This window comes from Lucilia cuprina, chromosome 6 (genome assembly GCF_022045245.1).
Source record: "Lucilia cuprina isolate Lc7/37 chromosome 6, ASM2204524v1, whole genome shotgun sequence".
In the NCBI taxonomy this organism is placed as follows: Eukaryota; Metazoa; Arthropoda; class Insecta; order Diptera; family Calliphoridae; genus Lucilia; species Lucilia cuprina.
The window spans coordinates 30851133-30876405 of record NC_060954.1 but is presented as its reverse complement, the minus strand read 5'-3'; the positions used below and the strand labels follow the sequence as shown (position 1 = coordinate 30876405).

Genomic DNA, 25273 nt, shown 5'->3' with positions numbered 1-25273 from the left:
GTTACAATAAGAGTTGCACAAAAAGTGCATTATAAAAAGTAGAAACAATGATGCCAGATTTTCTCACTCCAACAGTTTTCACCTAAATTTTAAGAACTTCGGGTTATTAATTGTGATGAAAATACTGTCTAATTTATGATATAAGGATACGCTTACAGCCGAAAGGATCTCAACTTTAGAATGTCTTGGTCAAGAGGAACATTAAAGCAAACGAAAACTTTGGGGGACACAAGCTTCCAGGCACAAGTCCGACCAATAACGGAATGTGTAAATTGGATTAGAATAAATATGGCGCCCACAGCCTTTAACATATTAACAGACAGTCAGAAAGCAATTATGGCAATATCAGGAGATAGAGTGAAATCTGAGACCGTACTGGATTTTAAGAAAGCTTTATGGGTACCACTCGAGATTCTGCAACGAAAGGGCGAATGTAATAGCTTTAAAGGGAAGGGAGCTCAAGGGACCTGACAATCGCAAAACAATTCGACACAACAAAAGCTGAACTAACAAGTAAGAGTGCTATATTCGGCTGTTCCGAATCTTATATACCCTTCACCATAGTGAATTTTAAACATCTTTTATAAATTTTAATTTTTTTTTCCCGACTACATTATTATTACATCAAAAGCTAAACAAAAAGAACAACAACGCTAAACGAAATAAAACACAAAATACACAAGGCATCTAAACCAACAGACATCTAAACATACATAACGAAAAACACAGAAAAACAAAAATAACAACGCAATGACGCCAACAGCATCCAAACCAAGGGTGTCCAAGCCCAGGCGCTTAGTACTCTTTTGTTTTTGTAAATGCGCTTAGCTATAGACAGTGTGTTTCTATACACTTATATGAGCTTAATACTAGCAATACGTTGATGTTGTTCTTAACAGTATACAATCAAGAGTAAAACAACAACATTTTCGTATTCATTGCTGGTAAACATCAAGAATTATAGAAACATATATTTTTATAATTCTTGGGTAAACATTGACGAGACGTAGATTTTGTTTTTGTTTATCGTAAAAAATTTTTTTAAAAAGCACTTGGAAAAAATTTGTGTTAGTTTTAAATTTCAAACTTACATTATTCGCATAAAAATTATTGTACAATAACTCACAATCTACTCTCATATAATTGAAAACGTTTTAAATACTTTTTTCTATTCATAAGATTCGGATCTCGCCGATATCTGGGGTCCTCTAAAAACTGATTTCAACAGACAGACGGACACCCCCGGGGGCATGTTACCTTGGCGAAGACCTCCGCCTTGGTGTTATTGCAATCCCGGGGTATAAAGAGGGCCCAATACCTCCAATCTGACCGGGATTGAAAAATTGGTGTTTCAGTCTACCGCTTGGCTTAGTCCTTGCATAGATTGCCAGAGGTCTGACCAGAGCACCGCATAATCTGGTACTACGGGTGGCCAGTTGCCCGCAGGACTATGGCCTGGCTGGTCAGTTGGTTGAGGTTCCTTCGGGATCCACGTAGTGGCTGTTGGTTGAACCCAAATTCGCGGGAAGAGTATAAGTGGCGGTTAAAAGACTGATGCATGATAATAGTCAATATTTCGGGATAAGAGTTCGGTGCTGTTGCCGAAAATCAACAGATACCCCACAGAGGAGTGACTAAGCGTTGGAAATGAGTTGGTGTCAATTGTATATGATACAGAATGAATATAGAGGTATATAGGGTCCTTACCCCACACGTAAACCTAAATGAGTGTGTCGTATGTTTTTCTCTATGAATGTGTCGAATAAATGAGATGTGTGCTGGGTTGAATGATGATGGATGAAAGATATCATATACAAGAGATACCGATTAATTATCCTTCCTTGTCCAGATATGTTCAGAGTTTACTCTGTTCATATCAGACTTGCCACAGCGTGTCACTGTGAGTAAGAACGATGTCTACGGCATATTGATGGATCGTGCTTCGGTCCACCGGTTACGTCTCTAGGTGCTGTTGCCGAATCAACAGAGCCATAGTAGTGTGGTTGTCTTACAACGTGACTACTTTGGCAAGAGATTAGATAGCTCGAGTACTCCAGCAAAATACTTGCGCATGGTACCGGTCATAGCCAATGTGCAAAAATTGCCACCTGAGTCTTAAGGCCGACACGGCAGGTGCTCACGTTAAAACTCTCGACAGTCAGACAGACGGACAGACAGACGGACGTGGCTTAATTGACACCGCTATCTATAAGGATCCAGAATATATATACTTTATAGGGTCGGAAAATTATATTATAGAAATTACAAACGGAATGACAAACTTATATATACCCTTCCCACGAAGGTGAAGGGTATAAAAATATGGGTGAGAGAATCCCATAAGTCCTCTTGAAATAATGAAACGACCCTGATGAGAGCAAGACAACAAATCTTCTCAAAATGAGCAAGTCTAAAGATAGTATGATGGTACGTATTCTAAGGGGAGAATCCCATAAGTCCTCTTGAAATAATGAAACGACCCTGATGAGAGCTGTTGTCTTGCTCAAAATGAGCAAGTATAAAGATAGTATGATGGTACGTATTCTAAGGGGACACATATGATTATGAACACATCTATTCAAAATTAGACGGGCTGGTTCAGATGAATGTAGAGCATGTGTTGAGGACAGTGAAACTCTGGAACACTTTCATTGCCGCTGCCACACATTCGACGAAGTTAGATTTAAGCATTTTGGAAGTGATGCTTGACCTTCGCTATAATGGTGCAGTCGTCAGCATATTATATAAAGAGGTGGAAGGTAGGGGTATAGAACACCGCCCTGTGGTACTCCTTGTTTAACTCTACGGGTTTTTGAATACTTGACTCTAAACCAGACGTCGGCGGTAGTATTGTTCTGAATACGAAGATTTTCTGCAGATTACATGTATACAGCACGATCGCATATGAACTTCTCAAGAAGAGCGTCAAAAATACAAATATTTTACTTAGTTACTAGGCGGCATTCAACAAAGTAGGTTGATGTCGCTTTGTTTGAGAAATTTCAAACGCAATTTGAAACAAGTATGAATGTATAGTCGGGCGTATCCGACCATATGATACCCTACACCAGTCAGTATGTATGTTAAAAATGGGGATTATTTAAAAAAAATAAAGCATTTGGTTTGTTTTTTTAACTTTATTTCGGAATATTTTTACTTTTTTTTTTGGCAAAAAAAGAGATTTTTTTAAGAGCGCTCAAAGGGGAGTAGGGAAAAATATGGCCCTATACTTAAAAATGTTGGTAGGGGGAGTTAAGTCTTCTTCAATATTATTTATGTAGGATTTAAAAGTGTTATTAGTGTTTGTAAGTGAATTTTGACCTTTAAGTCATTTTCTGAAGGGGAGTTTGTATGGGGGATAGGGTCAAATGAAGCCCGATCATTACAAAAATCGGTAGTGTCATTTAAAGTTCTATAAAACTAAGTTTTGTCGACTTTTGTTAACATAATAGATCATTTAAATTAATTATAAGCCAAAAGGCCCTATTTGGGGGGTACGGTTGTATGGGGGCTAGTCGAAATAATGGATCGATTTTAACCATTTTAATAGGCTTCGTCCTTGGGCCAAGAGAAGCGTGTGTGCCAAATGTCATCCAATTATCTTGAAAATTGCGGCCTGTACCTTGCGCACAAGGTTTACATGGACAGCCAGCCAGACAGACGGACAGACATAGCTTAATCGACTCAGAAAATGATTCTAAGCCGATTGGTATACTTTAAGGTGGGTATAGGACGAATATTTTTGTATGTTACAAACATCAGCACAAACCCAATATACCCTCCCCACTAAAGTGGTGTAGGGTATAAAAACAAAAACACAACTTCAATAACAAGAGCATAATTTTCAAAAACAACATAAGTACACCCTACACCGAAAATTATCCATGCTCAACTTTACGAAAAAAAATTTCGTAACTTCTATTTTCGTAATATTTACAAAAATTTCGTGTATAATACGAAATATTATTTAGTAAACTCCTTTTCTATTTTTATGAAAGTACGAAAACCTTTCGTAATATTTTTTTCTTAAATTTTAGCGAAATTAAACAATGATATTAATTATATTATGATTAAATAAAACTACATTTTTATAAAATTTAAGAAAAAGTATAATATTATTCTCGAATTATTTTCATAAAAAAATTGAAAATTCGTGTGGAGACTAATTTTGAACTAAAATTAGAAAATTTATTTTAAAATGAACAAAAATGTTTGAATAAATTAATATTTCGTAAATTTTAACATATTTATTCAAAATTCCCTTTTTTCAATTTATGTAAATTAATTTTTTAAACTAAACTAAAATATTTCCTACAATTTCGTATATATTACGAAAGAATTTTGTGGTGCGAAACAACGAACAATTCGTAAAATGTACGACATTTTTCATATATATTAGGCATGGATTTTTTCAGTGTAGATAAATTTCTAGAATACATAAGAATGAATGTAAAAAAGATCATTCGATAGTCTTCGGTAAGTTCAACGCCAATAGGAATGTCCTTGCACTGAAAAAAAGGTTTGGCTATTTTCCATTTCAAAGATTAAATTTCATTAAAGTAAAATGTAAACTTTTATAAATAAAATGCATTCAATGAACATAAAAATTATAATTTATTCACATAGAATAACATTTCGATTGAAAATGTTACGCTCTTGTCGGCAAGTTCGTCTACGATCGTGTACATGTACATAACACGATATATAGCACAAAAATTACAATTAGATAGATAAGGTGTTTAAGTAAAGCACTTTGATATTCACCTAATTGCTGCCGGAACACCAACACATTGCACAGTGAGACATTTGGCACTTTTAGAACGACAAAAATAAAAAATTAAATGCTTTCCAATTGTCTTGCTTGTTATTATAATTAACAATAAACATCCCATATACTATAGAAAAATAACTAAAAATATTGCAGAGTTCCTTTAACCCTGAATATAGGAGCTCAAAGTTGCTACTTTTAAAAATAAAATAATTTTCTTGTAATATTCCTGAAGCGCATATCAATTTTGAATTTTGAATATATTTTAGATATTTATACAGTTTCTTCAGTGCATTATAATTTAATACTTCGGAATTATTCTGTAATGAATGCGTATATCTTGGTAAATATTTCAGATATTTAAATAGTTTCTTCAGTGCATTATAATTTAATACTTCGGAATTATTCTGTTAAGTTTTTTTTGACAAAAGCTCAATTTTAAAGGTTTTATTTTTTAAAACCGCGGAATTTATATGTTATTTTTAATTTTAATTAGAGTATAAATTGTTTGTTAATTTTGTACAATTTGATAAAAATTTCTAAGAGTGACTATCCCCATATTCATTAGGGTGGTTATATAAAGCATATTTTTAAAAATTGTAGAAGAGCATGCTCTAAAACTTAGTGCATCCTGGATTAAACGATTAAATTAAAAATTAATCTTGAAATGTTGTTTTTCATTTGCTAAAAAACGTTGATATTCGACTTAACGAATCTTTCGATTTTAGAACAGACCTGACATTAATCTTCCACTAATACGGGAAACTGCACTTAAACAAAATTTATTTATTTGAATATTTTATTTATTTATTTTACTAAATTATTCATTCTATCTGAATTAATATAATTCTATATGTGTACAACTTGTTGCATCGGATATAACGTAAAAATTTTCAAAACAATATTTTATTTGACCCATTTTCTGATATGTTAAGCAATATTTATTTTATATTTATTAAAGCCACGTTATAATAAATTCCAGTACTATATTTAAATTCTTTAACCAATCATCTAAATTTTCTTGTGTTTCCGCCGCAAAAAATACAGTTGCAGTGCACATATCATCGCAAGTTTTATGTATTGTGCACTCTAAACAAAAAGAACGTGCACGTGCGCATAATTCTCTTGGTGAACAGGTCAAAGGGTAATTTGTATTACGATTACTACATCTTAAATCTAGGGTTAAAATAGGTCTCTTATTCAAAGTGTTTTCATCTTGCCACACATACAAGAAGAGGCCGTCTAATGTACACCATCGACGATTCCAATTGTGTTGTGAGTAGGGATCTTCAACATTTAAGAAACCAGCAAAGACGCTTTTGGGAAAACGCACTTCTGCTCTTCCTTTCAATTGTACTTGTCCAGACAAATTTGTAGACTTTGTTCGATGAGTTAAAGCTATTGCACAAATTCCTGAAGCTCGGATGCAAATCCGGTCAGAATTGTTCGACTCTGGATGTACATACTCGTAAGGTACAAAATCACTAGCGTCAATATTAAAAGACGCATGTAAACGGAATCTGGAAACTACTTCATTAGAGCAGGATGAGGATGAAGATCTTGACGTCAATGTTGATGATGGACTTTGTGTTAAAGCATCAATTATTATCTGCAACGAAATATATCAAAATATTTTAATTGTAACATTTTCAATTAAAACTAGTTTAATGTGTCTATATATAGATAAATCTTACTCTTTTCCGGGGTTCGATTGAAATTGTAGATATTTTACGTAAACGAAGCATAAAAATGTTACACTTTACAGCATTCTGCTTATATGAACGTTCATTATGTGTATTAGTTTCCAATTCCGATAAAACCATAAATTCAACACCACAGTCTCGAAAGACTGCTGTACCATTCACACACTCAGCCGATTGAGTGGATTTTATGACACCGCCGCATTCAAAGGTAACAATATAAAAATAATTAAAAAATATGTCCTGATTAACATCCGAAAGTACAGGCAAAAACATTTCATCAATAAAGAAACGCATTCTTGGTTTTTGATTCATCGTTTGACTCCCTGTTACTAGTGATGACGTGCTCAGTTGAATTTCTCGACGTAAAGCAGAAAATAATAATAGTCGTTCAGCCTCAACCATTTCCGTTGATATTTCCAAATCGGGCAATTTCCGACAAATGCTTACGGTTTGAGCTATTTGTTCACTAACCGATGCGCATTCATTTAGGGAAAATAGGGCTTCAATATTAAGATTCGAATCAGTATATGTATTTTTCCCACGGCCTAAAGTTGGGCTTGTAGTTGCATTATTTGTAGCGAAATTCAAAGTGGATAAACGCTTGCCTTCTGTCTTAATAAATGTTTTGCTTTTTCGAAAAGACTTTTGCAAGACGTTTTTCAAGTTTTTGTATCGTCCCAACGTGTTGGTTGTTTTTGCATTTGAATGTTCTACGGCCTCATACTCAGATACCTCATTCATGCTATGACAATGCATTGGAAGTCTTTGGTCAGCTCTAAGTACATCGTTTTGTTTGTGCGGTGTATTTGGACAACTATTGCATAACTGATCATTGATGTTAATTGTATCTACGTCAACATTTAATTCGCTCGTTATGGACTTATCCTAAATTAATGAAAATATAAATGACGTTTTGTATGTAAATCATAGTAGTAGTTTCCAATTACAATAAAATGTTCCCAATTCCAAAGAAAATGTTAAAGGTAATTCGACTTTATTTTCATGTGTTCATTTAAATGTGTAATGTATTAGTATAGGATTTTAAGCTCATTTTATAAAAAGTTCTATGTATTTAGCAGTGAAGTGAATATAAACTTTATGAATTATTAAAATGATGGTGTTAGTAAAAAGCTTTAAGATTCTATGATATATGTTATCAATAGATTTACAGATGTATATACAGTAAATAAGAATGTTTGTATTTTGTGTAGTTCTTTTGTATTTGTACTAAATAGAAAACAAATTTGTCCAGCATTAATATGAATCAATAAAAAATTCTACCTTTGTCGTAAAGGATTGCTTCTTGGGTGTACTCTGGTTGTGAGATGATGGGGGAATAATTGTACTTAAACCCAAATTACTGCCAGCAGTTGTAGAATTATCTTCATCAATAGATTCAGTAACACCATCGACATCATCATTTGGTAATTCATAAGAAACGGTGTCATTATGATCCACTTGATCATTGTCCGATGATCTACTTACGTCATTAGGTGTTGGTTGAGTCATAGGAACATACGAACGATTTGACATATTTTTATTATCCTAAAAAATATATTCATAAGATGTTTATATCAATGGCTTAACGTACATTCATGCATATTTATGTATGTTTATGTATATTAAAGGGAAACTTCTATAAAACACGCGCAAAATATGTTAAAATTTCAATAAACTATCTACATATATACATCTATGAAATAGTTGCGTTACTGACTGACTGATTCAGGGCGGGTTTCTTACTACTCAGTTAAATTAGGTTTAACTTGTTGTTATATTAAACTCGGAACAAATTTAGGCAGACTTTAACCGATGATTGTACTTTTCAGTCAAAAACAAAAATAATGAGCTGTTTTTTGTAAATATTACTTTTAAAAATTAAAATGAAAATTTTAAGAAAAAATAAAAATAATAATTTAAAACAGAAATAATATCGATAAAAGATTTACTTAAAATATTAAGTTTTTCTTTTTCCGAATTCATTATTTTAATGTTTTTGTTGATTGTGTGTTCTCATTTATAACTTGGCCAATTACACTCAGTTAAACTAAGATAATAAGTAACTTTACTGATTACTGAAAAACACGAAACATATATTAAATCAGGTTTAACCAAAAATGAATATTGTCATTATCAGAAAAACCCGTCCTCAGTATTGCACAGCCCAAACGGCTGAACATATAATCATGAAATTTTATTTTTGGTTTTTAAACAATTTACTGTCAATGATATAATTTATTGTCAATGATATAATTCTCTGTAAGAGCATGTAAGTATAATTTCATAAAAATACTAGTATGTATTTTTGAACATATTATGAACGTTAGTCATTTTCTAAAGCCATGTCCAAATGTAAACCGATTTTGTTCATTTTGAATACAAATCAAATACAGTCAAATACAATAGTTTAGGGGCTATCGTTCTTTTAAGAGACTGACTGACAGACATTTCTAGATTGTTTGAGAATAAGAATCTAGAAAATTTCTATGTTACAAATGAGATCAAAGATTTGTAATCGAAACTAGATAATTAAATTTAAAAATTTTTAGCTTTTTAATAACTTTTTGGTTTTTCAAATCAGCCGAAAAAAACGAACAGTTAAAAAAGGGGTTTTGTACCTACCCAGTAAAAAAGAGTTAAGTATTCTCGTTAATGCATTTTAAATACATGCCAAAATTGTTATAAATTTGTCATAAGTGAAGTCATGAAAAATTGCACACAATTCACTTATGTAAAATTCTGTTATTAGAATTGTATTCTCTTAGGATTCAAAAGAAACGTGCATTTCATATAATAAATATTAAAAATACCATTAATTTTATTAAATTTTTGTATTCAATATTTGTTAAAATTAGTAATATGAATAAGTCCATTTTAACATCTTGATTAATAAAAGAAGAAAATATGTATAGTGCACCAATGAAAATTTGCATGAGATTCATCGAATGTTCACTGGTTATATGTACTCATTTTAATGACGTGATATTATTCCAAATACGAACCCATGTTCGCTAATATTAAAATCATGCATTTTTCCATTAAATATGAACCAGTTCATTATCAGTTGAACCCATGCATATACTACTTTTTTGCACTTTTTTTGATGGGTATGTATATCGGAAATTTATTGTACAATGATACAATGATTTATTGATGTATGATAACTTCTGTAAAAAAATATGTTTTTTAAATGATGTAAAATATAATATTATAAATAAACATTTTATAAAAAGTTAGGCGTTCGGTGTTCGGTCAATTTTCGACGAACCTCACTTTTTACCGAACTCCGAACCTGTACCTTCTGATTTTTTTATCAATATTATTATTGATTTAAATGTTTATTTCTGTTTTCTTTCTAAAATTTTACATTTTACAAAACTGATATTTGCAAAAACAGATGTTCGTTGTTTATGTTTTTGACTGAAAAGTTAACAATACTAACATAGTTCAATCCATAACTGAAAAACACAATCATCGGTTAAAGTCCGCCTAAATTTGTTCCGAGTTTAATTTAACAAAAAGTTAAGCCTAGTTTAACTGAGTAGTAAGAAACCCGCCCTTAGTGATACAAACAAAAAATTAAATATACCTGTATCTATTTTTAAAATGATCAGATGGGTGTCTGATACTTTTTTGAATTTTGTACATTTGATGGATAAAAATAAGTAGCAAAGTAACTTTTCTGGCTATTTATAACTTTAAAGCTCATCTGAAAGTTTGAGTATAGCGCTAAAATTCGAAATAAGTAAGTTTTTTATAAACATAAATCTCCCTACCGAGTTTTATGAGAATCGGTCCATAATTGACCTTTCCTCTTTCATATAAGGCCCCTTCAGAAAACTAATTTAACGCACATTATTGTTTATAGCGGAGCATTCTATTTACTACATACGGTTTGATGGTGTGTTATAAGATTCGGTGCAGTCGAATATAACTCTCTTACTTAGAGAACATTTTCGATTCAAATAAATCGTTATGATTTGAACAAAAAGATATTAATATATAAAACTCAAAGAATAATAATAAAAATTATTATTTTAACCGATAATGCATCTTTAGATAAAAGAAATAGCATATTCAATAAAATCAAGCCTTGTATTTGATTTTTTTTGTTTTAAATTTTAAGAATAATCATTATTTTCTGTCCCTGCTTCGAACCTATAAAAAATTTTGAAAATATTCTTAACTAAATAACGTATTTTTCAAATTGTTTAAAGTTAAAAAGTATAGCCTTTGAAATAAACATGATAATTTCAAAAAACGTTTAACAAAGTATAATATGTGAAATTTATAAAATTTTCAAAGTTTTGTTTAGAAAGTTTTTTTTTCAAAAAATAAATGTTAAATATAGAAGAAATAATCGGAGATATAATTGAAAAATATAATAAAAGGAATGTAAAAATATATGAATTTTGAAATAAATAGCATTATAATAAGGGTTTGAAAAATGCATGCAAAAAACTAATAAGCAATACTTGAAATACGTTTGAAAAAATTTTCAGTTTCAATCTTTGCTCTAGTTTTTTTTTTACTTGAAATACATTTGAAAATTATGTTTGATTTCCTACTGCCTTTTTTTAAAAAAAAGGCTCATTTATTTTTTTGGTAGTACGGTTATGTGGGGGCTTCCTTTAGCCCGTAGAGAAGTATGTGCTAAATATCATTAAATTATTTTAAAAATTGCAACCAGATTTACTTGAACACACAGCCGACGGACGGACGAAGCTAGTCGACTCAGAAAAATATTCTGTGCCAATTGGTATGTATTTTTAGGTTTTATAACATCAGCACTAACTTATTAAACCATCTGCTTTATAATGGTGTGCGATATAAAAAATATTAAAATATGAATACTTTGGTGAATGACATCCCAGTAAAAAATAATTGATGTCATTCTTTACAAACGACATATTAATCACATCTAAAAATGCGATTATATATTTTTCGCTTTTTTAAACCAAATATTTCCTTACAAATGAAAACCCAGTTAGAAGTGAGGAAAGAGATGTAGAAAAGTCACTACAAATAACATATTCGAAGTACATCAAACTTTGGTGAAAAACCAATGAAATTAATAATATAAGCATATCATTGAACAAATTCGGTTTATTTTTGACATCCAAATATCGGATCTTTGAATAAGATTAGATGTAGTTCATAGTTGTCAAAAATGAACAACATCCCTCCAATGACACGCTAATGTAAAATTCATAGGTTTTTCACCAAAATTGGAAGTACTTCAAGTATGTTATTTGTGGTGAAAATTCTACTTCTTTTTCCTCACTTTTTTGCTGGGATATTATACTTTAGATTCGGCATAGTAGAGTTTTTACTTGTTTTTCTGATAATAACTATTCCGGCTGTACAAATTACTGTCAGACCTTTAAGTTCATTGTAATTAAACAAATTCTTGAAAGCTGTTAGTAATTTTAAACAAAATGATTTTATAATACTATAGGTAAACTATTAATGGATATTTCCAATAATGTAATGTTTACAAAATTGCTCATTTTAGAAATGTTATAACTTTAATATACAATTTTAATGTTATGTTTTACATACGTTTTGTATCTTTACTCCATCAGTTGTATGCACCACTAATTCACTTCTACACAAATTGTCTAAAAATATTTCACTACGATGAAGAGATAAATCAGATTTGCTATAATTTCGTTGTTTTTTCGGTGGTGAATTATGCTCCATTACTCTTACATTATTTAATGACTGACAATGTGACAGAGGCATTCCTACTGATGTTGGTGATGAATATGAAACACTTTCTTCTGCAGAGGGTTCTGGAAGTGGTGGTAATGGGGTAATATTTGATGTTATTTTCTTACTTTTCAAAGAATCCTGCATGATTTTTGCCAACGGTATATGTGGCTTTTTTTCCTTTAATTGAACCTTGTTTCTGTCAAACACGTGTTTAGTACTTTTATTAACTTTCGCATACAATATTTCGGGATTATCTGCTGCAGTGAAATGTTGAATCCCGGTGTGATTGTCAAAGTTTGGACTCTCTGATATATGAACACTATCATCTTCAATTTCTGAATATATGGGATCGTTGAAATGATCTTCATGAGTTCTGGGGGCTAGCATATGCTCGTGATTTTCGAATCTTTCCGCAATCTGTTTACTATGCCGACCATCTGGGCAATCAAAGCCAGACAAGCTTTGGTCAGCGGTACAATCCGTTTCCTGTTGTAAGTAAAAATAAAAAAAAAAATGGAGTAAATTCTACTTTTAATAAGATTTATTTACAAGTGCATTTATTCTCCTATACACTATCTAATGCTAAATAGAAAATGTGTAGTATTAAAGAGGTAATGCGGAAATACTAGATTTTTTTTCAATAACAATAAGGTTTACAATTTTACTTTTTTATTTTATTATGTTTTTATAGAAAACAAGTAAGAGTGCTACCAGGGTGCACTAAGTAAGGTGAAATCGTTAATAATAAAGTGCTAATAATAAATAAATTAATAATATTAAATAATATAAGTTAATAATGATATAAAGTAATAATAAATAAATGAATTTATTTTTATTAAAAAAAAATATATTTGTATTTTCAAAGTAAAAAAAAAATAAATTTAAGATTTTGAATTAAAATATTCATAAAAAGTTTTTAAATAAGATAATGCTTCCGCAGATACAAGCTAAATATAACAAGGGTTTTATGGTAATATTGTGAAATACACGACACGCACTCATCCTATTAAATCACCCTTAACTAAAGCATAATCCTTAAAACATAGTTTTTTATGTATGATTATTTTTCTTAATTTTCCCAAAAATTCGCATTACGTTCATAAATACTTTCCCATCTCTGTGACAAGAAAATAAATTCGAAACAACAAACACAAATACTACACGTTTTTGTTGTTGTCTCCAGCGGTTTACTATTTCTTAGTGACGGTCCACGCAATCGAAGTACTTACGCGAGAATAACATTTATCACCACTTCAAAAGTATCACTAAGTGATTTTTTTACCTTTTGTGGAAGTGATGTTTATTGACTTCCAAAAAAGCGAAAAGAATAATTTTTTTAATTTAAAGTATATTTTTTTTATTGAAATTTTTTGAATTAAACCGATATTATTTTCGAGTTAACTGAAAAATGGGTATAATTTATTTATCTATGTTAATTTGTTTATTTATGTTAATTATGAGTAAAATTAGTTTTATTCTACAATACTACAATTTCACTTCCTAAAAGCTTTAAAAAAAAAGAACATAAAAATTAACTTCCTGAGAATGTCTTTAGATGTAATGAATTTGGAATTAGATAAAAAGGATACCCTCCTATGACAAGCCTGTGTTGAAATCATAACATCTTCAGCTCATTTTCAGAATATCCATGGAGTAAATTCTACTTTTTTCGCTTATTTAGAAGTTCTTTTTTGCTGGGACGTTTATTTTTATTTAATACCCAGGCGAACGACGAATATATTGATTTAGAATGACAGTATTTCATTACAGATTTTAAAGTTACATTTTGTTTAAAGAAATGTTTTTACTTATGTTTATGGTAATTAATAAAATTAATCAGATTTTTATAAACAATGGTTTCTTTCAATAATCAAAAGAAAAATATATTCAATGAATTTAAAAAATTAAATATTAAATATTATATTATTTAGAAATATGGTCACCCCAATCAGTATTTAAACAAAAATTTATTTGAAAATTAATAAATACAGTGTCTCTCATTAGTATTCGAATTTAGGTATTCTATGGAAAGAAACCAAATTTAATAATATTTTTTGTGTGCAAAATATTGTATTTATTATACATTTGTTATATTATCTAAACAGTCCTTAGGTTTCATATCACACTTTTTATAACTTGAAAAATTTTAATTTACCTTAATTAATTACGATTATTTTAAGGAAAGTCTATAAAATTACCTCACAAGAGTATTCGACTTTTTCCTGTATTTCGCATTTCATCATATTATACGAAACATAAAATTATAATCAAATGGGTTTTTTGCAAGAACCCGAAAACTTTTTATTTTAAATATTTTTATCATATATCTTTTTTGTTGAAAATAAATTTTCATTTGTTGAAAAAAAGATCAAAATAATTATTATTTTCAAATATTATTTATATTTGAATATGATGAAAAAGAAAAATTTCTATTAAAATAAATATCAAAAACAATTTTTATTTTCAATCATTTTATTTTTCAATCATTTGTTTTAAATGAAAAATGTTTCATTGTTTTATATGAACATGAATATGTATTTGTTTTCAATTAGAAAATTTTCACAGATTTTATATGTTGTGTATGTAATTTGAATAAAAGTTTTGCTAAAATTGAGATTACTCCTCAAAAGACAAGGACTGTCCCAAAACTAATACAAATATATGGAAAAAACATACTCGATTTACAGTAGGGTAGAAGGGGGACCATACGCCACTTTTTTTTTGAAGCGGCCTCAAATTAAAACCACAATACATATTCTTAATTTTTTTCTTGGTTAGGATACTTAGATATGTTGGCTTTAGTTTTATTCCTTTAATTTTTTCTTAAGTCATACCCATGTACATATTTTTTTAACTTTTCCGCACTGACCAAAAACGGCGATACCGCCTTATCCATGGAGTAAATGCGCCAAGGGGATGGGGCAGATTTGTCATTAGTAAAATAAAAGAAAAAATTACAAAAATAAAAACTTATTTTGCTGTTTTATACCTTAATTGATTAAACAAAGTATAATAAATTAGATATTTATTGTTTATTTCACAAAACTAAACAAAAAAATTAAAGCAAATTATTACTGATTTTTTTCTATATTTTAACCAAATTTTGTTCTACATCACAAGCATTACATACATTTGGCGCATGTACCCACGGGTTGTTCTGAGGTTTAGTTTCAATTTTTTTCGGGCTTCAAATTATATTATCGAAAATTTTATTATGTCTTATTGTTCACTTTTATTGACATTCTAATACTGAACAATATATTTTTTCTATCACAGAAACTAAAAAAGTTAGCACAAAAAGTTCATACAGTGAAATATTTTCCCATCATATGTAAAGTTAATGTTTCAAATTTTCAGGGATGATAGATAATCGATAAACGAAAACAAAATTTAATAATGCGATGAAATCGATTACTTGGTTTTCAAGTTATTCGCATTGACAGATGTGCCCCTATAGCGAAGGATCCCCCTTCTACCCTACATGTTCCTATGTACTGTAAGCAACGGACCCTGTTGTTTTCAAAAAAAATAAGCATGATCTATTCCCGCATTAGATTAAACTACTTAACGACTCATGTACTTCATTAATTTTTGCAAGAAAATTCAAATATTTCTTGTTTAATATTTTTTTCATCTGATGAAAAACGTTGAAATTAATTTGAAACTTTACTGATAAATATCACAAACGATGAATTTATTTGTTGCTTTTGATTTAAATGTAAAATAAAAAAAGTATTTTCAATACAAAAATAACTTGATGGATAAATATATTTTTTTTTTAAACAGAAACTTTTGTTTTTTAATAACAAAAATACGAAAAGATTGGTCTTTTGCTTAATATTGTTTAAGAGGTTACTATCAACCGAAGTGATATATTTTTGGCCCATTGGGGCCATAAGTTTGGGGAGATTGTACCATCTTTATAAGTAATGTTATTAAAATAGCGGTTTTTGACCACATTTTCATTTATTTTACCTTTTTTTCCAGAGATAAATCCAAAATTTAATATTGGGATTTATTAGACTCCTTGAGGTATCTAAAAATAATAAATAATCTAAAAATAATAAATAATTTTGTTGTAAGGATCTGTACAAAAATTGTCCATGATGTATTTTTGGAATCGTTCTTCTGTTTCTAATTGAATTATCTGAATCTTAGGCCCCTTTTCGTTTCACTGGAATCGATATTTTTCGGCAATGTTGGCTAGTATATATTCATGTAGATATTAGCACATATATTTTCAATTTCCCCCACATTGTAACGGAATACAACTCCAAAACATGCCTTAACAAAACGTCATCCTCTACAGTAGATTTAAGTTTTTAATACTTATAACTTTTACGCTTATGTTGCCCATTACAATAACACTGTAAGTCAAAGATTTTGGGTTTATTTTTATCATCGTGAATAATATTTAACCAGATATCAATATTTTGGAGTTAGACCATAATGATATGGAAGCATTCAGCCTGTAATCCATTGGTTATAAAAAGAATTATTCTACTATATTGAATGGCGTTTCATCGAGGCATGTTTTGGAGTTGTATACTTCTACAATATACAGATATCTAAAGACTGATATCTAAAAGAATACATATCAGAGAACTGTCCCCAAAAATGTTTTACCCTAGTATTATAAAAATGGACTTAAGTTCTAATAAGTTGAATTAGCTACAGAAGAATGATCCCATAAATATATCTTTGAACTTTTAAATACAGATTCTTGTAACAAAAAATATTATTTTTAGATACCCCAAGGGGTCTAATAAGTTCCAATATCGAAATTTGGTTTTATCTCTGGATAAAAGGAGAAAAAAATTATATATTGCCAAAAACCGTCATTTTAATGATATTACATAAAAAGATGGTACTATCCCCCAATTTTTAAACCAAATCGGCCAAAAATATATCCTTTAGGTTTACACTAAACCTTAAAACAATTTTAAGCATAAGAAACGTTCGATTCTTAAATTTGTGTTTTGTATAATATGATGAAATGTGAAATACAGGAAAAATTCGAATACTTTTGTGAATTAATTTTATGGGCTTTTTTAAAAAAGCTTAATTATATTAAGTTTCGTATAATATGATTGTAGGGGTACATCCCTTTTTATAACTGTAAATTTTAATTTCATATTCATTGATTTTAAAATAATAGATTGTCAATTATTATATTCAAGAATTTTCATAAAATATAATATACGCACTTGAAAACATTAAATTTAAAATAAAAAACACAAATTTATTTATTTAAATATAACGACTACAATTGGCGATCCTGCAATTTAATATTATAAATAAATCAAAAATAAAGAAAAACAAACCTAATTATTTGGGAATTGGCTCAGAGATTTAATCTTATCAAGATCTTAGATTTTCAAATATCAAGATCATCAAAAAATATATTATTTATCAAGATTATCAAACAAGATCATAAGTTAAGATCATCAATCAATTTCACCGTTCAATTTCCTTAAAACAGACAATCATTAAACACGAAACCTGAATTAGAGTCAAGATCCCTAAATAAAATATCCCGCTTCAACCTACTATAAATATCGGTCAAAGATTTACCTGAACTTGTAAAAAAAACAGAAATAAGTATTATATTTATTTTAAGTTACCTTTAGTATATACATACATCCAAATACATACACGTTGTTAAATCAAATCAATATACATTTGTTGTTGTTACTTGTTTGTTTATTGTTTGTTAATCGTTGTTAATTGTAAACTTTCCCTTCGGAAACCATGTTTGTACACTCTCCCAATTCAACACGTCCAAATTGTACGTCACAACCCAATTTAACAGATAATTCTGACAACATCAATACTGAAACTTGAACATTGACTAAATTAGATAATCGTTCAACTCCTACTTGTCCTCAGTCTAATATTGAAATTTGTTCTACCACTATTAAACTTCCCCAATTTTGGACAAATTGTCCGGAAGCGTGGTTTATCCATGCTGAAATGCAATTTGCAAATAGGATAGTAACACAGGACATTACTAAATATGAGTATGTTGTTACTGCTTTACCTCAAGATGTAATAGTAACTGTACAGAAACCTCCTTCAAGTAATCGTTACGATCATTTAAAGAAAATCCTTATTGAAAGGCATTCTATGAGTGAAAATACAAAATTAAATAAAATATTGTCTGATTCTGAGATGGGAGATCAAAAACCATCTGAATTTTATAGGTCATTAGCTTTACTTGGGAATTCAAATTTTAGTCCCGACGTGTTAAGAAAAATATGGTTAAGAAAATTACCAAATAACATAAATGTTGTCTTGACTGGTTCCAATTTAACAGATATCAACGAATTAACACGCTTAGCTGATAACATATGGGAAGTGCTACAGGGTAATAAGATAGCAAGTATTAGAGACACTACTCCAATACATTCTGCAAATTCGTATAGTCTAGAAAAGGTTGTTGAAAATCTAGTACAAGCTACTACCAATATTTGTAATAGCTTCAATAATCTTTCATTAGACGTAGCTTCAATAAAAAATCAGTTAGATGGACAACAGTACAGACCCTTAAATAGGCGATTAAGTAGGAGCAGATCTCGTCCTAGATCTACGAATAGAGACTGGATTTGTAGATTCCATTACAGATACGGTAGTGAAGCAAGAAGGTGTGAACAACCTTGCTCTTATTATAGACAAAAAGAAGATTCAAAAAACTAACTGGACCCACTATCGAAGCGACAGATAATGGGAGTTTGAACTTGTCAAACGTCGCCATTTTCTTTATGATAAGAAAAATAAAATAAAATTTTTAATTGACAGTGGGGCAGATATATCTGTCCTTCCATCTTCAAAATTTAAAAGTCATAAGACTACTTCTGACATTGTTCTGACAGATACAATCAACATTTGGTAAGAAAATGTTGAATGTAGATTTAGGATTACGACGCGAGTTTCCCTTTGTTTTTATTATTGCTAACATTGAAAAGCCTATAATCGGAGCGGACTTTTTACACAAATACGGACTTTTAATTGACATAAAAAATAAAACGTTAATTGATCCCTTAACTAAATTATCTATTAATACAGTGTCCCGCTACTGTAAAATTTCTTTACCAAAAGTTTTCGCTGTTGATAATCAATACACTAGTCTACTTAAACAGTACCCTTCATTAATATCTGAACCTGATTACACAAAACCAGTTAAACATTCAACAGTACATAGATTAGCAACCAACGGTCCGTTATAATTCACCAAACCTAGACGCTTAGATCCGATTAAATATAAAGTTGCTAAAAGTGAATTTGATTTTCTTGTAAAATCTGGCATTTGCAGACCTTCAAATTCATGTGCAGCATCTGCACTGCATTTAGTTCCGAAAAAGGACCCAATGATTGGCGACCATGTGGTGATTTCCGACGACTCAATTGTATCACAGTGCCTGATAGATATCCAATTCCACACATACATGACCTCAACATAAACATGACAAATAAGAAAATTTTTTCAAAACTTGATTTAGTAAAAGCTTACCATCAGATTCCTATGGCAGAAGAAGACATTTTTAAAACAGCAATCACCACACCATTCGGACTATTTGAATTTGTACGAATGCCTTTTGGTTTAAGGAACTCGGCACAAACTTTCCAGAGGTTTATTAATGAAGTCTTTAACGGACTTGACTTTGTTTTTGTTTACATTGACGATGTACTGATTGCTAGTGAAAACGAGGAAGAGCATTTAAAATTAGTTTTCGAACGCTTAGACGAATATGGATTAAGCATTAAACCAGGAAAATGCACTTTTGGAGTTCCCAGTATAGATTTTCTTAGCCACAATATATCAAGTGATGGAATTAAACCATCAGAGGAGAAAATATCGGCAATACGCAATTTTGAACGACCAAAGACTGTGAAACAAATTCAGAAGTTTATAGGAATGGTAAACTATTACCATAGATACATCCCAAAGTTAGCAGAATTATCAAGTCCAATTCACTTAATGATAACACAGGCACTGAAAACTAAAAAGAAAACTGTTGAATGGAATAATGAAAGTTTAAAGGCCTTTGAAACTATTAAAGATCAATTCGCTTCAAGTATCTTATAAAATCATTTTAATAACGAAGCTAAATTGACTTTAACTGTTGATGCTTCTAATATTGCAGTTGGTGGAGTTTTACAACAAATACATAATGGAATTCCCAAACCATTAGCATTCTTTTCGAAGAAATTATCCCCATCTGAATCCAAATATAGCACTTTTGATCGAGAGCTTTTAGCAATCTATCTAATTATTAAACATTTTAGACATATGTTAGAAGGAAGGACATTTACAGTTTACACTGACCACAAGCCTTTAGTTTTCGCTTTAAATTCAAAAACAGAAAGAAGTCCACGACAATCAAGACATCTAGAATATATCTCTCAATTTACCAATGATATTAAACATATAAATGGGGACTCAAACGTTGTAGCAGATACACTATCTAGAGCATTCGAGTTAGACGCCTTTCAACAGTCAGATATAAATCTGAAAGTTTTATACGATGAGCAACAGAAGGATGTATAACTCAAAGACATTTTGAAAGACAAGAACAGACACCTTAATTTGAAACAAGTGAATGTTCCACTATTTAATGTTTGTTTATGGTGCGAAACTTGTCAAGAGACAACAAGACCTTTTGTTCCGAATACTTTGCGCAAAATAATTTTTGAAAAGTTACACTCAATTTCTCATCCAGGTATTAGAGCTACTCGTCGTCTAATTTCTCATCGTTATTTTTGGCCAAACATGAATAAGGATATAAATTTGTGGTCTAAGCAATGTGTAAATTGCCAGAAGTCAAAAATAAATAGATACACCAAATCACCTGTAATGAAAATAGATATTCCTAGAGGTAGATTTGAGCACATTCACCTTGACATAGTCGGTCCACTTCCTCCATCTCGTAACCATAAATACATTTTAACAACCATTGATCGTTTTACGCGGTGGCCAGAGGCATATCCACTCAAGGATATTACAGCGTTGACAATATCCCAGACATTTTTCAGGAATTATATAAGTCGTTTTGGAATACCTCTTAAGATAACTAGTGATCAGGGTACCCAATTCACATCGAAAATTTTTACGGAACTAACAAAATTATTAGGTAGTCATAAATTATAACCACTCCTTATCACCCACAAGCAAACGGTATAGTAGAAAGATTCCATCGACAGTTAAAGGCAACAATTATGGCTAATGAAAACTCTGAAAATTGGTATGATATTCTTCCGGTGGCTTTACTCGGTCTCAGAAACTTCTTATGATTTTTTAAATAAATTAAAAGAATATTTTAAAAATGTTCGTTCTAATTTATCACATCACAATAGTAGTAATAATGATATATATGTACCTAAAGATCTTTCTACTTGCAAATACGTATTTGTACATGTTGGTCAAAAGAGGTCCTTGCAAACACCATTTGAAGGACCGTACAAAGTAATTGAAAAATATAAAAAAAGTTTCAAGTTAGATGTGGATGGTAAAATAAAAACGATTTCTATAGACAAACTAAAACCTGCATACATAGAAAACACTAACATCAATAATACTATACAAAAACCCAAAAAAAGTGTTACATTTAATTTATTAAACGTTAATCTTTCCGGAGGGGGAGTATTGTAGGGGTACATCCCTTTTTATAACTGTAAATTTTAATTTTATATTCATTGATTTTAAAATAATAGATTGTCAATTATTATATTCAAGAATTTTCATAAAATATAATATACGCATTTGAAAACATTAAATTTAAAATAAATAAAACAAATTTATTTATTTAAAAATAACGACTACAATGATGAAATGTGAAATACAGGAAACATTCGAATACTTTTGTGAATTTATTTTATGGGCTTTTTTTTAAAAAAGCTTAATTATATTAAGTATATGTAAATTTTTGAAATTTTAAAAAGTGTGATATAAAACCTAAGGATTGTCTACATAATATAATAAATTTATTTATTTATTTTGCACGCAAAAAATTTATTAAATTTGGTTTCTTTTCATAGTATACCTAAATTCGAATACTTATGAGAGAGACTCTAAATACAATTTCGTGCAATTTGTTTTTATTTTAAATAAAGAATATTATTTAATATTGAAATTATGTCGAGAAAGTTCTTCGGAATTAAAAGAAATAGTGGAAATTTAAAAATAATTTGCAGTGTGTAATGTTCCATGTGACGAATTTACGCAACCAATTTTCGTCAAGCAGTTCGGTGATATTTAAAATATATTACATTTTGTTTAACAAAGTTTTAAAAAACTGAGAAAAGAGTCTCGAACAAAGAATAATAAGAACTATGACATTGTTTTAAAACAATAACATTTCCCTCTCTTCACAGACGTGTTCTGTGTATATTTAACACACTTCACATTGGTCGAAATGCATGATCTAGCGTCATTAAATTCAAATTTTTAAATATTAAAACCAATAATTTTTGGAACTTTATCGATAACTGATACCATTTTACTTATGTTTTGCTGTTAATATTGTATTTAAAAATTTGGCGCCAAATTAATGTGTGTGATTTTTGTTGATATTGATTTTTTGGAAATTATATTTATTTTTTTAAGTAAGAGGTATTTACCCAGCTAGCATTTTTTGAAATTTTTGATTTCAATTAAATTCATAGAATCCAACATTATTATCTCGAATTTAATTCAAATCCACTTCAAATTCTTTTTCAATGAATCGTACATCACGGCTTTTAATTATGTTCTGAGTTCCAGATTTCCATAGACGGTAAGCTTTCTGATTCTGAAGAGTATCCGACAAGTACAAATTCAGAACTTCTAGCTTGCCATTTCGATTTACCTGACTTTTTGTCCAGTGCAAAGGCTTTACAACCAATTTGTCTTAAATGTTTCACAACTGGCTTCTTACCCGACCAAAGTTCCTCAGGTGTTTTGTCATCATTTAATTTTGTAGGACACAGGTTTCTGATATATGCGGAAGTCATAATCAATTCTGCCCACAAAAATTCTGGTAATTTGGCTTCTATTATGATAGTCCTTATATCATGATAGTCCATTTCTACAAGAGTTCTATTCATCCGTTCGGCTATTCCGTTTTGTTCCGGAGTATATTGAACTGTAAATTGATGTTTAATGCTACAATTTTTCATAAAGCTCTTAAATTCATTACTTTTTAACTCAGGTGCATTATCCGATCTTAAACTTTTATTATTTTTTGCCTGTTTTTAGTTCCACCTCTTTCTTAAACTCTTTGTTTATTTCTAGATATTCACCCTTTTTCCTTAGTAAATATATAAATACTTTTCTCGTGAAGTCGTCGATGCATGTTGCAAAATAAAGTTTCTTACATATTGATTCTACTCTCATCGGACCACACAAATCTGTGTGTATTAATTCTAATACTTCACTACTTTATTTATTATTCTTCTTAGGAAAGGACTTACCTCAAATGCAGCTAATACAATTTATGTCTTCATTTTTAAATGTTGGTAAACCATTAACCATATTTTTATTTACAAGTTTTCTTAGATCAGGCGAATTTAAATGTCCATATCGTTTATGCCACAATTTAAATTATTTTTCAGGACCTTTTGAAGTTTAATGTCAATTTTAGGAAAAGACTCAATGCAATATAGGCCATTTTTCTTCTCAGAATATATTAGAATTTGATTATTCTTTGAAACAAGAGCTTTATCGGAAAATATTTCTACTCTGCAACCATTATCTGTAGCTTTTGAAATTGAAAAAAGATTACTTCTTAAATCTGGTATAAATAAAGTTTAAGATGTACAATATGAAATTGATTATTAATTTTAACATTTAATTGAACTGTGCCGATACCTTTAATTTCTAAATCATTGTCATCTGCCAAACGAACAGATCCTATAAAAGATTCATCGATTTCCGTAAATTGAGATTTTACATAAGTCATATGGGATGACGCTCCACTATCAAGGATCCATTTGATATCATTTGATGAAAAATTGTTTCTATTAACTACACTAGTAGATACTGAATAACCACAATGTATTGATTCATTATCAGATTGTGTGACTTCATTTGCCTTATTAATTTTTTTTACAGTATCTAGTAATATTTTTCCATATTTAAAAAAATTAAAAGGAAAATTATCCTTACCTGGTTCATCCATATGATAATATATATTATTGTTTCCTTTCCTAAAATTATTCACCTTAAGAGCGTTATCTTCAAAATTATTGCTATTTTGTTCAAATTTATCACCAATTTCCAACAATCTAGATCGTAAAATATTCAAAGTTGGAAATTCATTAGCAGCATCAAATGCTGCTCTGATAGATTCATATTTAGATGATAAGCTATCCAATAACATTACGGTTAAAAAGTCTTCATCCAAATCATCAATCATTTCGCGTAGATTAGATACAATTATATCAAATTTTGTTAAATATTCAGTTATATTTTGGTTTTCCTTCATTTTCAAATTGAATAGTTTACGAAATAGTTCCGCCTTCTTTCTAGTTGATTTTCTATTAAAACTTTCCTTGAGATAAGACCATATTTCAGGTGAAGTTTTGAAAATTTTCACCATTCTTATTATATCGGGTTGCAATGAAACAATTATTTCTGCACGAGCATCTTGATCCTTATCTTCACAATCACGCAATTTCCTTAATGATTCTTCATATGCAATTATTTGAGCATCCGTAGCATTCTCTCGAATAGGAGTGATCCTTGGCATTTGCTCTTCTCCTCTAACCATACGCAACAGACGGCTTTTGTGTAAAATGGCTTCCATTTGGGGAAACCATGTTTTGAAATTATTCCCGTTTAACAATGGAATTCTCACAGATACATTTGCCAATTTTTTTTACGTTAATCCTTTTTACTATATATGTATGTATGTCTGAGGTTTGGGTCTAGGCCCATAAATTATTAAGATTTATAAAAGGGTTTTTCTTATGAAAAACAAACAAATATATTTATTCAACAAAAACAAAAATACAAAGTAAAGTAAAAATATTTTTTTTTAAATCAAACAAAATATTCAATGAACAACTATAAAATAAAATAACAAGTACAAAACAATAAAGTTGATATCCA

The 25273-nt window shown here is 29.8% G+C and overlaps 1 protein-coding gene across 1 annotated transcript in view; it reads right to left on the bottom strand.

Annotated features, from left to right (window-relative positions):
- Positions 1–5672: 5672 nt before the first annotated feature.
- The window catches only part of LOC111681432, a 35243-nt gene continuing 15642 nt past the window's right edge, over positions 5673–25273 (bottom strand). The window contains exons 4-7 of the mRNA XM_023443203.2: positions 12034–12672; positions 7753–8016; positions 6463–7356; positions 5673–6377 (exon numbers count right to left, since the gene is read on the bottom strand). Of these exons, the coding sequence (XP_023298971.2) occupies positions 5724–6377; positions 6463–7356; positions 7753–8016; positions 12034–12672 (2451 nt within the window). The 3' untranslated portion in view covers positions 5673–5723. The remainder of the gene's footprint in view (positions 6378–6462; positions 7357–7752; positions 8017–12033; positions 12673–25273) is intronic.